The sequence below is a fragment of the Amia ocellicauda genome, chromosome 10 (genome assembly GCF_036373705.1).
Source record: "Amia ocellicauda isolate fAmiCal2 chromosome 10, fAmiCal2.hap1, whole genome shotgun sequence".
Classification (NCBI taxonomy): domain Eukaryota; kingdom Metazoa; phylum Chordata; class Actinopteri; order Amiiformes; family Amiidae; genus Amia; species Amia ocellicauda.
Window position 1 is genome coordinate 14,290,742 of NC_089859.1, and position 17,574 is coordinate 14,308,315.

General features: G+C 39.5%; 1 protein-coding gene across 3 annotated transcripts; it reads right to left on the minus strand.

Annotated features, from left to right (window-relative positions):
- Nucleotides 1–737: 737 nt before the first annotated feature.
- LOC136759952 (uncharacterized) lies at nucleotides 738–14,314 on the minus strand. 3 transcript variants are annotated; one of them, XM_066715112.1, is made up of 16 exons: nucleotides 13,889–14,314; nucleotides 13,086–13,200; nucleotides 12,069–12,282; nucleotides 9,784–9,926; nucleotides 9,371–9,527; nucleotides 8,764–8,825; nucleotides 8,271–8,476; nucleotides 6,565–6,705; nucleotides 6,309–6,437; nucleotides 5,826–5,930; nucleotides 5,568–5,723; nucleotides 4,355–4,976; nucleotides 3,605–3,662; nucleotides 3,044–3,228; nucleotides 2,567–2,652; nucleotides 738–2,214 (listed from the first exon to the last, which is right to left on the minus strand). In XM_066715112.1, the coding sequence occupies exons 1-16, from the start codon at nucleotides 14,084–14,086 to the stop codon at nucleotides 2,125–2,127; spliced, it is 2,667 nt and encodes an 888-aa protein (XP_066571209.1). In that variant the 5' UTR covers nucleotides 14,087–14,314; the 3' UTR covers nucleotides 738–2,124. The 3 variants fall into 3 exon arrangements, with proteins under 3 accessions (XP_066571209.1, XP_066571207.1, XP_066571210.1); XM_066715110.1 differs by having other exon boundaries at nucleotides 13,086–13,221; XM_066715113.1 differs by having other exon boundaries at nucleotides 6,598–6,705; nucleotides 13,086–13,221; nucleotides 13,889–14,313.
- Nucleotides 14,315–17,574: the final 3,260 nt, after the last annotated feature.

Sequence of the window (17,574 nt, forward strand, 5' to 3'; positions counted from 1 at the left end):
TGCAATTTGGGCGTTGACAGGGTAAGCTTTTCTAATAAAATTATACATTTAACATACCCTGAATTTAAGGTAGTGGAAAATAAAATGTATATTTATACGTTATCAAGGGGTTTACTTCCACTGTTTTTAACATACCACACTAGATTGCATGTATAATCTATTTTGTTTATTATTTTTTATTTATTAATAATACAATTATACAATTCGAATCCTCTCGGTAAAAGTGAGCTGCTGTAATGGCAACGTTAAATAGTAAACTATTTCAATACAAAGAGCAACAATAAAACCTCATAATGAATCAGTTGGGGTTTTTTGGGGCACATGAGGGGTTACTGTCGGACAGAAAATTTCAGCATAATCACGCAAGAGCAAACTGCAGATATATTACAACTACCTTCCACAGTGAGCAAACAAGGCAGAGGATGACCTGGTTTTTGGCTCTGACTGTGTGCCAATACTATCATTAGACCCTCAACATTATTCCTGTTTGCTGACTCTGCACTTGCATAGCAGTGACCTACAAACCCGACAATTCCCGGTTTTTGAATTTTCGGTTTACCTACCGTGTCTCCATCTATATTTTACAAGGATTATATTAAACAGTCACAGAGTATATATAGTACTCCTCACAACAGAAACACTGTCGCAGGATCTGTAATTTTTAACTTTTTTATTGTCACCTTAAACATTACTCAATTTTCCAAACTTGGAAACCTGTAAAATAATGCTGACAATAATTGCTTTATGAAGTTTGTTTTATTAAAATGAAAAACAATCACAGTCAAAATGGAATACAATTAAAGCTCCATCAGAAGAACAAAGTAACCATTCAAGCTGTGATAGGAAATAAAACATTGTCTCTTAAAAAGATGATTAACATTAATAACAAATGCTTCACAGTACAAATGAGTAAGACATTCACATCTGGAAAGGGGGAAAATATACAGGTTTTAATGCTCTGGAGTGCGTGCCAAGCATGCCATGAATTAAAAGGCTTGAGATGCAATTATTATTGCAGATATTTTTGCTTTTGCCACAGTTTCCCCCACCTTTTCAGCTGTATTGTTTTCCTAGACCATACTGCTAGATACCAAACTGGGACCTGCCGTTAGGAAAGGATTATGCTGACCTGTACAACTGGCTGGTAATATCAGAGAAATACCAGAGGTGGTACATAAAATATAAAATATTTTCCAATTTTCTAATATCAGCCAGGATAGTTTTAGTCATTAGAAAACATTTAAAAGAACAATGCCAGACAGGAAGGCAGATTCGTTCATACTTTACAGATATTCAACTATATCTGCACCCCCTAACAAAACCTGGAATATAAACACTTTAGAACTCTTTTAAGATTACGAAATGCTACTGAAACCAATATACAAACAAACAAAACATTCAGCATGTCCTGTGATGCTTTCATGCACAACATTTACCACACCCAATATTTACTAAGCTGAGCTATATACATTTAAAATGTCAATGAATTCCCCCAAAACACTGATAATTCTTATTTTCCTATATTCTATATTGTGCAATATTGCATTTATAAGTACAATAATAAATAGATGGCTTTAAGTATATATTATATATATTAAAAGGAAATATTGACAAGTGAACTTAACATTAACAGCTAATTTATATTCATCAAAATATGTACTATATTGTTGCATCTTTGGAAGACATTTCATGTTGGAAGAATGGATGACTGACAACAGGAAGTATTGAAAGCAGTAATCATGCCTAAAAACATTATATTGGCAACAAACTTTAAAAAGAAATTGATTTACATTTGATTGGTCCACAACTGGTAAATTACCTCAAGAATCTCCCAGCTGTAGTCAATGATTGTAATAATACATTTTAAAAACATCCACTGTCAAAGTGCAGCTGAAATACGAAAAAAGTAACAGGTTTGCAACATGTACTGTAGTCCATCATAATTACAAATATAATTAACAAATTGTGCAAGATACAATATCCAGAATTCTAGTTGGTTCCTTCTCCAGAGTTTGAAAACATCCTAATTACCTGGTATATAAGCAGTTCACATAAAATATAATACAATTCCATGACTTGTTAAATGGTTTTCAAACTCCACATTGATATTCACATTGATTCAATTTACATCGGATTGTTCAGCCAGAGTAATTCCTTCACATTCAGCGATAAATCACCAGGCATGAGAGTCCTCAACAGAAATGATAGCAGCATCTAAAGATAGCAATTAAAAAGCAGATAACATAAATCATACGTTATTTAAACTTTCATGTAATCATGTGCAAGATTAATATTCCCATTCATGAATTCAAAATCAATTATTTTGTTATCTTAGACTAGCAAAACATAGGCCTGCTCTTCAAGTGACTGTGACCTATAGTGTGGATGGAAACATGGTATAGATTAAAAAATTTGATTTCCTTAAACAATAATAATTTTACGTTTCATTTGAATGCTTGCTTCTGCCACAGGTTACAGGGTTACTTCCTATGATGCTTTCAGTACTGTGCACGTTTAGATTGTTTATGAATGGAAACGCCTGCCATTTCAGAGGCAGTTTACTCACATAAACCAGTTTCTCATTCTCTTCATATTCCTGGAAGATCTTAAATAGGTCGTCAACTTTACTTTTATTTAAAACACAGTTCAGATCTGAAATGAGAATGTGCAAGACATAATATATTTGCACTTTGTAAATATTTTTGAATGAATATGCTTTGCAACTTCAGGAACAAAAAATAAAACAAATCCCTAATGTTGCACACCTGGACTGTACAAAGAACTGGATATGGGTTTAGCTTATTTGGAAGACAATAATGCATGCTCAATATTCCAGTACTACAATACAGCCATTATGCTGAATTCAATGGGAACACTGAATTAATAAAATTGTTAAACTGTAGTGTTCCCTGTGTGTCTGCATATTACTTAAACCTATGGTTAGTCAGTATGTAAAATTATGTTTCTCTATCAAGCTGTTCAAAATTAATTAACCTATTTATTGAAAAAATACAATATAAAATATCCACTGTAGCATGCTCACATGACACTTTCAAATGCAATAGCTCCTGTGCTCTGCGTTTGGTCTCTTCTTTCTCTTTTGTCGTCCTGTCCACACCGGAGCCTGCTGGCCTCCCTCCAGGCCACTGTTTCTCTCTCAGCATGTCAACATAGGAAGCCAGCTTCTCTTCAGTGGGGTTGAGTCTCCTGAAGATTTTGTTTAACCACCTGGAAAATGTTGAATGTAAAAAACGCAGTGAGGTTCACGCGTCAACAAGGTCAGAATATTCAGGCTGATTTTTGGCATTGGATTGCCACACCATTTCTTGAGGAAAAGGGGCAAAACAAGATAAGTAGGTGTCTTCATCAACAGGAAGTTGTTCTCCTACATGATTGTTACCACTCGAATTGTGGCATCTCTGTCATCAAGTGGTTTTGTTTGCTTGACATTACCATGTTTTGGAGTCTATGCCAGTCTAAATAATTGTGCATCCCCTCACAGGCCTCTTTAAACGTTGGAAGAAAATAACATAGTATTAACATGTCTGGTTTCCTCACTACCTCATGTTTTAAACTATGCAAAGTAAAACACATTGCTACTCACCCTTCCAACATAGGTAATTTAAAAGCCGTCTGTACCATGTTGAGAAGAACTGAATTACCTGAAAAAAATATCAGCGAGTTACATAAGGTGTTAAATAACAGGTTTTTACTCACTTTCAATAACAGTAGACGACAGATGTGGTTCATGAAGATATTGGGTATTGTTACATAGTGTATTAAATGCAGGAAAATGTCACATTTCCATGCCCTGTGGCAGTAGAATGACAGAAAGGAGGCTCTCAGTTTCAATCACATCATGCTTTTAAAACCATGAGGCAAAGCTCCAAACCAATCAGGATCAGATTAAGGCACCTGAAATACTTTTAACAGCTTTCGGTCTTTCAACAAACTTTCCAGTCCCCACCATCCACCCTGATAAGCACATCAAGTCAGAATGTATTTCAGTGGTTCTCAATCCTGGTCCTGGCGTACCACCTCCAATTACTTAATTGATCTAATGTCCTAAATCCTTTATTTTTAACAGTTGGGGTTTGAAGTTAAGTATAAAATTGTATAAGGACATTATCATCTTATTAAGGAACCAACTTTTAATCCGTTACACAATTTAAAGAGTCAAATGTAATTAAATTACTTCAATTAAGGGTTCAATTAAGTAATTGAGAGCTCAGTTTTAACAAAAAACAGCAGGGTATGTGGTACTCCAGGACCAGGACTGAGAACCACCGATTTATTCAGTTCTCTCAATAGGACTCGGGCCTAAATGGTTGATACACAGTTGTGCAGTACATACCAGCCATCTCTTTGAGCAGATCAAAAACTGACTTGGTGACATCCTGCTTGTTTGGCTGGTTGGGCTCTTTCTTCCGCTGCTTCTCATCCTTTTTCTCTACCTTGTCTTTCTTGGCCTGGCCCTGCACCGGTGCACCAGGAATGCCCAGAGACCCTTCTGGAACTGGGATTTCTTTCTTAATCTTCCTACTCCTGAATGGAAAGCAGTAGCCTTCTGTGGAGTCAGCCCCAAGGGGTTGACTGATGGAAAGTTGGCCTGAAGCAACATCTCCATTTCCCGGGTCACCCTCACTGTCGGTGGAGCCCGTCCCCTCAATCGAAAGGGCTCTGCATTCTATAATATCGTCCGATACTGCCATTGCAGAGATGTCTTCTGAACTGACTCTGTTTGACAAATCCGTCCTGCTGCCCGAGTCACTGTCTCCGCTCCTGGTGCCCTCAGCGGACTCTATGGAAAGCTCACCGTGGGAACTTGAGTGGTTTGAGGTGGGAGCATTTACAGACCCTCCAGGTTCTGTTTCCCGGTGTCTGTTTCCCTGTGCCTCTCTGTGGCTGCCTTTCTGTGTGTCCAGGCATTCTGGTCCATCAGGCACTTTAACTCTGCATGCCTCTTTTGTGCTGTCCTGCAGGTGAAGTACAAGTCAGTTAACCTCAACAAGCTCACATGCCTATGCAAATCATGGCATGGCTGTCTGGTTCAGATTCATTGACTTAGTGGGAGGAGGCACAGCGAACGAGAGCTGGGGAGTGCTAGAGCAAAAGGCGCTTGCGTTTATAAAAAGCTTTTATTACAAAAAACAACATTTTTTTCATGCATTTGTTTGGCCATGTAGCACTGATTTTTGGTCAGTTGACCACCTTTGTTGAAGTATTTGTTTTAAATCTTTCAGAAACATGATTTGTTTATTATAAAATAAACTAAATTAGGGGAAATCAGAAATACTTAATTCATCCATCCTGAAAATCCCAAACATCATTGTGATTCATCATCCCAAACAAAACTGGATGACACAGTTTTTGACATTTACATATTTATCTACACAGGTGTTTAGGAAATAATAGTGCAGTGCTTTCAAAATATTTGTTATCTTTTGGATAATTACTATGTGTGAGCACTGTACTGTAGATGGGTCAGCCCTTTTGCTGGAGTGTTTTACCAGCAGAGGGCAGCACAGAGCTGACTGGACTATTAAAGTGACCTTAGTGGTTTATACCTCTTCTTCCTGCATTGGAGTGAGGAGCGTGGCCAGGCTGCAGAGCAGACCCCAGACTCCTTCTGAAGACTCGTCCACGTCGAGCAGCTTCTCCAGGGGGCACAGGAACTGGAACACCTCTGGACTCAGCCCCTCAGAGCCATCTGACAGCACTTCCTGATGAAGCAGGGGAGACTAGTGAGACTAGTGAGACTAGTGCAATCAGAAATATCTGTGCTCTTCTTCATCTGAAGTTGTGTACATCAGATGATCCCCTACCCTTAGAAAAGCTTCCAGTTCTACTTTAGTTCTCTCTCTGAGCTCTTCATCCAGTGATTGGCCTTTGCTTTCCAGAATGCCTGCTACGGACGGTAGATCTGAAGTCTGGAAAAAGAAAATAGAAGTGACAAAGCAGCTCAGCACATTAGAGATATTGAGACAGCTGTTATTTCATGCTGTTCTCAGTTTCTCAACACTCCAAATCTGGAAGGACCAAAATGAAAACAAGAGCAACAGAGGAAACAATTGAGCATTACATACCCATAATAAATGCAACATGGTCTGGTAGGCTATAGCACTTTTAGGGTGCGGTTGGGGTGAGAACAGTCTTACAGGTATCTCAGATCAGTACTTTTACGAAGACCATGATTACTCAAATGTCCCTTCAAACGGGATGTCTGGGTGACTAAGACTATTGCACCTATCCAGGGGCTGTCTGAAAACTCTGTAGAGTGGTACAGTTTGCTCTGTTGATCGACTGACCTTCTGTAAACAGCTGTACAGGGCCTGGAAATCTGCCAACGTCTTCCTCACTTCCCAGTGGAGGGACTCTGGGTCGTCTCTCTCCTCCACGCGCATTGTGAAACACAGCTCTTGCTCCTCCTCCGCTGCCTGCACTCAACACAATGATCATTTCCACTCATTTGTTTAAAGCCTCGGAGATTCAGTTTCCATTCTAGTCTGTGTTTTTGCACAACAAACAGCACATATTTCTATCATGCATGTTCAAAAACCCTACCTGTCTCATTAAGATAGAGGACAGTGGCCTTACATGTGTAACTGTGACCTTCCAATGCCCCACACGCCACATCTCGTAAGACAGCTTGAACTCCATGTCCTCCTGAAGGCTGTCAAAGTCACTCTCCAGTTCTGTCCCTTCCTAAACATCCACACAGAAAATGACAACTTACAATTGACCAAAATTGTCTGTCTGTCATGTAAAATTGATCTACTGAAAAAACAAAACAGTATTTAACCATGAATATTTTGAATACCAGGGAAAAAAAGACGTTAACCTCCAATAAAGCAAACAAAAATATCTCAAATCTGTTATTTGCTGTGTATATACACTCACCTAAAGGATTATTAGGAACACCATACTAATACTGTGTTTGACCCCCTTTCGCCTTCAGAACTGCCTTAATTCTACGTGGCATTGATTCAACAAGGTGCTGAAAGCATTCTTTAGAAATGTTGGCCCATATTGATAGGATAGCATCTTGCAGTTGATGGAGATTTGTGGGATGCACATCCAGGGCACGAAGCTCCCGTTCCACCACATCCCAAAGATGCTCTATTGGGTTGAGATCTGGTGACTGTGGGGGCCAGTTTAGTACAGTGAACTCATTGTCATGTTCAAGAAACCAATTTGAAATGATTCGACCTTTGTGACATGGTGCATTATCCTGCTGGAAGTAGCCATCAGAGGATGGGTACATGGTGGTCATAAAGGGATGGACATGGTCAGAAACAATGCTCGGGTAGGCCGTGGCATTTAAACGATGCCCAATTGGCACTAAGGGGCCTAAAGTGTGCCAAGAAAACATCCCCCACACCATTACACCACCACCACCAGCCTGCACAGTGGTAACAAGGCATGATGGATCCATGTTCTCATTCTGTTTACGCCAAATTCTGACTCTACCATCTGAATGTCTCAACAGAAATCGAGACTCATCAGACCAGGCAACATTTTTCCAGTCTTCAACTGTCCAATTTTGGTGAGCTTGTGCAAATTGTAGCCTCTTTTTCCTATTTGTAGTGGAGATGAGTGGTACCCGGTGGGGTCTTCTGCTGTTGTAGCCCATCCGCCTCAAGGTTGTACGTGTTGTGGCTTCACAAATGCTTTGCTGCATACCTCGGTTGTAACGAGTGGTTATTTCAGTCAAAGTTGCTCTTCTATCAGCTTGAATCAGTCGGCCCATTCTCCTCTGACCTCTAGCATCAACAAGGCATTTTCGCCCACAGGACTGCCGCATACTGGATGTTTTTCCCTTTTCACACCATTCTTTGTAAACCCTAGAAATGGTTGTGCGTGAAAATCCCAGTAACTGAGCAGATTGTGAAATACTCAGACCGGCCCGTCTGGCACCAACAACCATGCCACGCTCAAAATTGCTTAAATCACCTTTCTTTCCCATTCAGACATTCAGTTTGGAGTTCAGGAGATTGTCTTGACCAGGACCACACCCCTAAATGCATTGAAGCAACTGCCATGTGATTGGTTGGTTAGATAATTGCATTAATGAGAAATTGAACAGGTGTTCCTAATAATCCTTTAGGTGAGTGTATATATATATACAGCTCCGGAAAAAATATTTTTTTCCGGAGCTGTGTATACATGTTATTGTACTTATCTGTGTAATTATAATATATAAAAGTGTCTGTTTCACTGTGGTCTAATAAATATTTGAATCTATTCCAAAAAAATGATGTGGCTCTTACACTGCAGGAGTCATTGTGACTGATGCCAGAGTCGTCCTCAATGTCCTCCGCACAGTCGTTGCCCTGGAGCTCCAATGACCGGAACTGGACACTCCCGACACAGGAGAGCCCATCCGTCTCACACACCGCCTTCTGATTCTTCTTTTTAAGTTTGTTAGGCTTAATTTTCTTTATAAGTTTAGATAAATGTTCCTTTATTTTTTTACCTATTTTAAAGAAAAAACACACGTAATTGTTATTGACGTTATAACAAAGCAGCCTTTTTATTTCTTATTTGTTTCCCCATTTAAACCCTCATAAATTCTAACTCAAAAACTGTAAAAAAAAAAAAAAAAAAAAGTTTGACCAATTGCTCTCAGCTGTCAAATGCCATAGATATGAAAAATAGATAGACTCAAATAAAAGATATCTGGGCTATAGGGCTATCTAAGCAGAGTCTTTTAAATGTTAGAAACCCTCAGGAATGGAGTGAATACATCACAAATTCTCTTACCCTTCTTTTTATCCTTGTCATCATTTATGTTGTCACCAGTCTTAGTTGGATTCTCTGTGATTCTGGAAACACACCCATCATTCCCCAAAATTAGAATGTTAAAGAAAATGATTCAAGAGAAATTTGAAAAATATGAGTGACTTCAAGAAGAAGAAAATGTGTGAAAACAGTTGTATCACATTCAGGTTCTTACATATCCTACTATGCATCGACTGTATAATACTTTCATTTTATCTTTGCTTGGATAGCATGTGCCATGCTAACAACAATATAGTTAAATATAGATGCTTCCTGCTGGTCACCCAAAGACTTCAAAAACAGTCAGATGTTAGAATTGGAAATAAGCAACATGCAGGAAATGAATAAAAGGGAAACAAAACTTATTTCTTAGACTTGTCAGTACAAACGACCTGCAAATAAGAATAGTGTTAGCTCACATGGGACAAAATGGTTTCTATGAGTGATGCCAGAAAAGGAGAAATAGTAGTGTGTCTCTGTACTGCACAGCAACTGATGGCTGCAGAAATTTCTAGATGCATGGCTGTGAAAGTGTTGTTTACAGGAGGAAGTCCTGGTCGGAAAGATGAATAAGCATTTTCACGCTTACTTTCCATCCTGCTGGTCTTCCTGTGAGGGTGAAGTCTGTTGCTCCATCTCTCCATTATCTTCTGCAGGGTTCTGGGACGCCACAGCATCAAAACATTTCACCACCAACTGGTTTAAGTTATCAGGATCTGACAAGCACTTTACCAGTGTCTCCAAAGCTGGGGGAACAACAGTAATGTTGTATAAGTCAAAATTCTTCCAAAATTAATTGGGCAAATGCCTGTGTATGCCCTCGACTACACCACTGGTAGCAGCTTCTTCTCAAAGACAGTTTCCATCAGGTGTGTGTGGCTTAAAATTTACATCTCATACATGGACAGAAGGAATTTGTACTGATGTTTTGTGGGAAAGAAACAAATTAAAGTAAGGCTTTTTTGAAGTGGGAGGTGATTTAACACATTGGGAGATATTCACCTTTCAAAGCCACAATTTCCTTCAAGGCACAATGGATGAAGTTAATCTGCTGGAGGTGGGAGGGTAGCAGGTTGCAGATCAGGGCATCTGCAAACGTCCTAAGAATAGCCAGTTCCTCCGCCCTGGAGGAGAACAACTTTCTCCTGAAACACACACACACACACACACACACAATAAGACATCAGCCTTTGGAATTGCCATTCCATAACAGATCAGACTGGATATTAGTAACTGTTGCTACTGTGCATTTTGATTTTATAGAGTTTTCCTTTAATTATTTTAAAGAACCAATAGTAGGCATGCATAATCAAATGTCATGGACAAATGTTCTCTCTCCCACATTACTGTAACTGCTGCTTTCCTTAGAAGGCATGAGAGCAGCAGGTTAGCACTCTGAATCAAGCAAAGTATGCTCAAGGTACTCTAAAACTCACCTGGTTTATAGTCAGGAACACCCTTATCTGTCAGCACAGCATTATGATTTGGGTTTCGATGGCAGCAAAATATTTTCTACCAGCTGTCTATATACTGCGCAAAAAAGTACAAGCCCCATACAATGAGTTTCATAAATCTCTAACACACAAGTAAATGCATTATATATTTGACAGGGAGACAGACTAGTTAAGCATTTCACTGTGTGTTTTAAAGACCACAAATAACTGTCATTGCAAACTTAACACAGATCTTTGCCGTTCATACAATACACCATAATCCAAGAATGTAGGTACATCTTTAATAATAAACACTGAAGAAACTTTAAATCTGAGGGGGGAAAATGGTTTATTTGAATTGAAACTAGGGCTGGGCGATGCATCACGTTTTTGCAATATACTCAATGTATTATTTTGGGCAAAATTCAAAATGCTTATATCGCGAATATCGAGTTTGCAAATGTATGTATAGCTGCAGACCCGGAAACCATGGAATGTGGGAGGAGTAACGTTTTTTAAGCAACCAATCACTTTGCAGGAAATGCTTGTCAATCTTTGTGGCCAATCACTTGCAGAAGACACTTATCAGTCTTTTTTTTTTTTTTTTTTTGGCCAATCGCCTTTCTTATTTATCAAAGTAAGGCAGGAGAAAGATTGAAGAGGAGAGAGCAAATGTATCTCCGTGGTGTGTTACAATCTAATCATTTGGCTCCTAGAGGCAGGGCTGAAGTCTTGCAAAGCTAGAAAAAAAGCCCTTCATCAATGAGAAGCAAAGAATAGCCAGGCTGAGGTTTGCAAAAGACCATATTGGACCAGCATTGGACCATAGAAGACTGGTCAGCTTTCTGATGAGTCTAGTTTTCAGCTTTGCCCAACAGACGGGGCAAAGCTAAAAACTAGGGCTGCATTCATATTTGTCTAATGGTTATACGGAGACCTCGAGAGGCCTACAAGCCACAGTGTCTTGCACCCTCTGTGAAATTTGGTGGAGGATCGGTGATGATCTGGGGGTGCTTCAGCAAGGCTGGAATCGGGCAGATTTGTATTTGTGAAGGATGCATGAATCAAGCCACGTACAAGGTTGTACTGGAAGAAAACTTGCTTCCTTCTGCTCTGACAATGTTCCCCAACTCTGAGGATTGTTTTTTCCAGTGGGACAATGTTCCATGCCACACAGCCAGCTCAATCAAGGTGTGGATGGAGGACCACCAGATCAAGACCCTGTCATGCAGAATGTTTCATTTTGTTTTTATTAAGATGGTGGTACAACAGTTTTTATTATTATAATGCACCTGTGTAGCAGATGTTAAATGTGCCATTATAAACCCAGCTGTGGTAAATCTACCTGAATCTATACCATTTTACAGCACATGCATTGCGTGATTACTATTACTTGTGTTATTGTTGTTATGTGACAGTAAATAATACTATGTATATATATATATCCCATAACACAACACAGGTAATAGTAATCACGCAACACTTGCGCTGTAATGTGTTGCATTCTGCACATATTTACCATGACAGCCTGCATGTGGTATTTGTTAGTTTTGCATATTTAATGATTAAATAAATACTTGTTTTTTTTTTAATGTCTTTGGTCTTATTTTATAGCTTGATTGGAGAAAAACAAGAAATAGAGATATATCATGTATGGCCCAAACTTCTAAAAACAGAGATTATTTTTAAGTCATATCACCCAGCCCTAATCGAAACCCTGGATTTTCCTGTAAGGCCTCCACATCGCATTCCAAAGCATCCTTAGTCAAACCAGTCCAACAAGCTCTCTTGCACACACACTCTCACACAGACACACTATACCAGCTGTAACCAACATATACAAGGCCGCACTACCGTTCTTTCTGCTTGGTGTTCTTGAGGTGCTGTGTGAGGATCTTGATGAAGCCCACGAACAGTTCGCAGGTGTCCGTGTGCTGGGCTCTGCTGATCACAGAATCCACAGCAAGGTTGAACTCCTGCAGCAAAGCCCCGTGGAGAGGCGGACCGTCCCCGGGCTCCGGGGCATTGTACCAGGGCAGGATGATCTGGGAGTATGCACACTGGAACACTACGGACACACACATGGCCATCGATCACAACCCTGCAGGACACAACAGCTTCCCCTGCTCCCCCAGGGTGACTGGACCATCACTCAGCTGTATTTACAGAGCCTGGTAGCTGATATTGAACAGGCCACCATCTCGGTCATCATGCTAGTAAAGATAGCAAGTTCATAGTGTTGTGTACTAAATTACGATAGACTCTTAGGAATTTACTTTATTTTAACTCAAGGACCCGTCTGCATGGCCTATACGCCCTTTATGACCTGCTGACCCAAGGGCTGCATTCATATTTGATGCTCATTGCCCTGTTATACAATTCAGAATCAATTTGCATTAAGGCTAACACAATAACAACCAGCAACCAATTATATTTCCCCTGCATCCTAAGAAAAGAAAACACTAAATGGTCTGTAAGTAGACATTTTTGCACCACACTAATTCTGCAGCTATGCTACATCCACGAGAGTCTTATCACCCTTGTCTTGGTTGAAACGCCAGCCCCTCCCTGTTCCCATCGCTGCCCTGAAATGTGATACTTACTTATTAGACAAAGCAGCTACAACAACCAGGTTTCCATTTTGCAAATTATGTAAACAAAACTAAGGTTTAAACCCCTTGAACTGTGTTTATAAAAGCCCTCTGGATGGAGGAGCCTCTGAGATAAAGCATAGACTAAGGTCTTTCTGTAAATACAAAACAACATCTTTTCACAGAGAATCATGCATGTAAATTGATGTATCCCCACCCACCCCCAAGAAAAGTATAACCATTAGCTTTCTTTTCATAGAAGCTAAAGTCTTGTGCTTACCCTGTTGCAGGGAGCTCTTTAACAGGGTGTATTCTGCAGGTTTGTGCAACACCAGACAGTTGACAACTGAATCAATTTCAACTTCGAAACTGGCAATTCCTTCATCTTTGGATTCCTGTAGAGACATTATAGATTGCTGAAAAAAGAAAAATCAATCATTTGGGGGATAAACTGATCCAAAGTAAAACATAAATATGTAGGCTATACATGTGTATAAGTCCATACTGAGAATACATGCTCGTTTTGACACTAAAATGTTTTTATTTATTTACCCATTTAATTTATTTATGTTTATTTTAGGTACGTTTTAAATCAGCACAATGCAAATGTCACAGGGCTCGAGTGATGACTGTTGACCAACCCCTTATTAGAAACCTGAGCAAGATGGCTGATAATGCTTCCTTCTGACCGATAAGATACATAAAATAGTAGTTAAATGAACTCAGGGGGGAACAAAATAACAGGATTATTGTATCCCCGCCGGAATGTAACTTTTAACACCCCTTCTTTATATACAATTCCTAGGAAGCCTGAGCTCATGTCCCTGTATTTTAGACTATGGGACCTTTTCACTAGAACAAATACAATGTTACCTCTTCACCCTGCGACTCTGACTGAACTTAGAATTCCGTAGAGACATTGCATCACCTCTCGAATTAATTCATGGGTTATATTTAATCAAATAGCATGCATGCATGGATACGAGTTTGATATGAGTGCCACACATCACCGCTCAACGACAGAAATTGCAGTACAGCAGCAAACGAGATACCGAAAGATTTTCTTCAACTTCCTCTGCTTACCTCGCAGGGCTTTTCTTGCTTTCCATTTCGGACTTGTTGATCCGTCTGAGTGCTCCTATCGTTTTCGTTTTTTCTCGGGGTGTCCGTGGATAAAAACCAATTGCTAGTAATAAAAAGTAATAATAGTAATAGAGAATTGGCTATATCGAAAAAGAAGCTTAAAATCACCGCCACCACTGCGCCCCAGCAGAAGTGCATCCTAACTCCGCAGCGCCGCCGCAGCAGCTCGTCTCATCTCCGCCGTCGCGTCTGCAGGTGCTGCATATCTGATGTCAGCTGAGGTGGCATTAAGGTTTCACGGTTCAAACCCTTTCTCTTTCTCTTTCTCTTTCTCGTTTCATTGATAGAAGAAGTCTGAGGATAATATATAAACTGATGGTGTTCAGGGAAGGGTAACAAAACCACATCACTGAATGAGCCTGATTGGCCAATGTTAAAACCGGAGTTTTGGGAGGTTTTTGTTTCGTCATTGCTTCTGTACAGCAAACCCGAGGCGAACAAGCAGGTTCATAGGTCAGTGTAAAATGAATAGATTATATATTTTTAAACGATGATTATATATATATATATATATATATATATATATATATATATATATATATATATATATATATAATTCATGTCAAATATTAAGATTAATGTATTTTTCTTTCAGGTATTACTGTGCAGTTTAGTACTGAAACTAGTGTCTCTCTATGGCCATTCCCGGTTACCATTCATGTTAAGTTTACTGGTTGATAGTGTTAAATGTATAGATGATGTGCATTTTGTTATATAAAACAAATACCTCATGGCTTCATTTATATTTTGAAAGAAATATAAGCAAGATATTAATTTGTATTCATTATGATTGTATTTCGACCTAGATTAATACTTGCCCTGTTTGATTTTCAGTAGAGTAAATGTGTAAATAGGTTACTATTAATAGATTCAGATTCACTATTCAGTCTCTCTGAAACATGAGGCGCCACCCACATTCAATTCAATAACACTGTAATATTGTGCTGCTTGTGAGTCGCATGTTGAAATGTAGCTTGTATACTGAAAACAAATATAAACACAATATGCAACAATTTCAAAGGTTTTTCTGAGTTACAGTTCATATAAGGAAATCAGTTACTTGAAATAAATTCATTAGGCCCTAAACTTTGGATTTCAAGTCTCAAGTTTTGAGGAAGTGTGCAATTGGTCAAGACCCTGTTGAGGGCGACGGGCTGCAGATGAGCTTCTCTGAGACGGACTCTGACAGTTTGTTTAGAAATTCTTTAGTTGTGCAAACCCACAGTTTCATCAGCTTTCCGGGTGTCTGGTCTCAGATGATCTTGCAAGTGAAGAAGCCGGATGTGGAGTCCTGGGCTGGCTTGGTTTCATGTGGTCAGTGGTTGTGAGGCTGGTTTGACGTACTGCCAAAGTCGCTAAAACTATGTTGTAGGTAGCTTATATTAGAGAAATGAACATTCAACTCTCTGGCAGCAGCTCTGGTAGACATTCCTGCAGTCAGCAGGCCAATTGCACGCTCCTTCAAAACTTGCCACATCTGTGGCATTGTGTTGTGTGACAAAACTGCACATTTTAGAGTGTCCTTTTCTTGTCCCCAGCACAATGTGCACCTGTGTAATGATCATGCTGTTGAATCAGCTTCTTGATATGCCACACCTGTCAGGTGGATGGATTACCTTGGTAAAGATGAAATGCTCCCTAACAGGGATGTAAACTAATTTGTTCACAAGACTTGCAAGAAATAAGCTTTTTGCGTGTATGGGAACTTTCTGGGATCTTTCATTTCAGCTCATGAAACATAGGACCAATACTTTACATGTTGCATTTATATGTTTGTTCATTATACACTGAGCTTTGCAGATACTTAAAATGCATATGCACATAATTTGAAGATAACATTTTCCTATGCAGTTGACATGGATAAAGCCCCTATTTTTGGCATCCGATGTGGGTTCCTGTTTGTGTATTTAAGAACATAAGAAGTTTACAAACGAGAGGCGGCCATTCGACCCATTGTGCTTTTTTGGTGTCCATTAATAACTAAGTGATCCAAGGATACTATCCAGTCTATTTTTAAATGTTCCCAAATTTTCAGTTTCTACCACATTGCTGGGGAGTTTGTTCAGATTGAGACGACTCTCTGTGTGAAGAAGTGTCTCCTGTTTTCCGTCTTGAATGCCTTGAAGCCCAATTTCCATTTGTGTCCCCGGGTGCGTGTGTCCCTGCTGATCTGGAAAAGCTCCTCTGGTTTGATGTGGTCGAAGCCTTTCATGGTTTTGAAGACTTGAATCAAGTCCCCATGCAGTCTCCTCTGTTCCCTCAGTCTCTCAGTAGGACTTTCCCTTCAGACCTGGAATAAGTCTGGTTGCTCTCCTCTGAACTGCCTCTAGAGCAGCGATATCTTTCTTGAAATGTGGAGCCCAGAACTGCACACAGTATCCAGATGAGCTCTAACTAGTGCATTGTACAGTCTGAACATTACTGCCCTTGTTCTCAATTCTACACTTTTGACAATATACCCTAGCATTGTGTTTGCCTTTTTTATTGCTTCCCCACAGTGGTTGCATGGAGAAAGTGAGGACTCACTTGATAGACTCCTAGATCTTTCTCATGTGTTACTTCATCTAGATCTGTACCTCCCATAGTGTAATTATAGTGGACATTTTTGTTACCTGCATGTATTACCTTGCACTTGTCCACATTGCCAGGTGTCGGCCCACAACTGAATATTATCCCTTTGAGTCCCTTTGAATAGCCTGTGCTGCCGAGATTGTATCTGCTGAGCCACCTATTTTAGTATCATCTGCAAATTTGACAAGTTTTCTAACTATCCCAGAGTCCAGATCATTAATATAGATTAGAAAAGGCCCTAGTACTGATCCCTGTGGAACTCCACTAACAACCTCACTCCAGTTAGAAGCAACTCCTCTAATCAACACCCTCTGTTTCCTCTACATCAACCAGTTCATAATCCATCTACTTACATTACCCTGAATGCCTACAGCTTCCAATTTGAGGATCAGTCTTTGGTGTGGAACCTTATCAAGAGCTTTTTGAAAATCTAAGTATATCATATCATATGCTTTCACATGATCTACAGCTGCAGTTGCATGTTCAAAGAACTCTAATAGATTAGTAAGACATGATCTGCCTCATCTAAACCCATGTTGACTATCTGCAAGAATATGGTTTTCATTAAGATGCTCCTCTATTTTCTGTCTAATCATTTTTTCCAACATTTTACAAGTGATACAGGTGAGACTGATTGGTCTGTAATTTCCTGGTTTAATTTTGTCCTTTCTTGTGGATTGGTTTGACATTTGCTGTCTTCCAGTCAGTTGGCACATCCCCTGTTCTAAGTGTCATTTGGAATATTTGAGTTAGCGGCCTATAAATAATTTCCCTCATTTCTTTAAGTACTGTTGGAAATAAACAAATCACCTGGGCCAGATGGTACGTTTTTAATTCTGCTAGTCCCTATAGTACCTCCTCCTCATTTTTCCTGACCTATTTTAGGGTTTGACTGGACTGATTGTTAACCTGTGGCATGTTCTCTGTTTTTTCTTTTGTAAAAACCTCTGTGAAATACTCATTTAGAACATTTGCCAAATCTTGTTTGTTTTCCAAGATACTTCCATTGTGGCCCTTTATCTGTTTCACTTCCTCCTTTATTGACCTCTTGCTGT

What these genes read in the sequence shown, in the direction of transcription:
- LOC136759952 (XM_066715110.1), bottom strand. Translation starts at nt 14,086, where the DNA reads ATGCACTTCTGCTGGGGCGCAGTGGTGGCGGTGATTTTAAGCTTCTTT. An exon ending in AGCAAGAAAAGCCCTGCGAG is followed by an intron (nt 13,222 to 13,888) that starts GTAAGCAGAGGA and finishes TTCTTTTTTCAG; the next exon opens with CAATCTATAATGTCTCTACA. An exon ending in CTCCAATGCAGGAAGAAGAG is followed by an intron (nt 4,977 to 5,567) that starts GTATAAACCACT and finishes CTTCACCTGCAG; the next exon opens with GACAGCACAAAAGAGGCATG.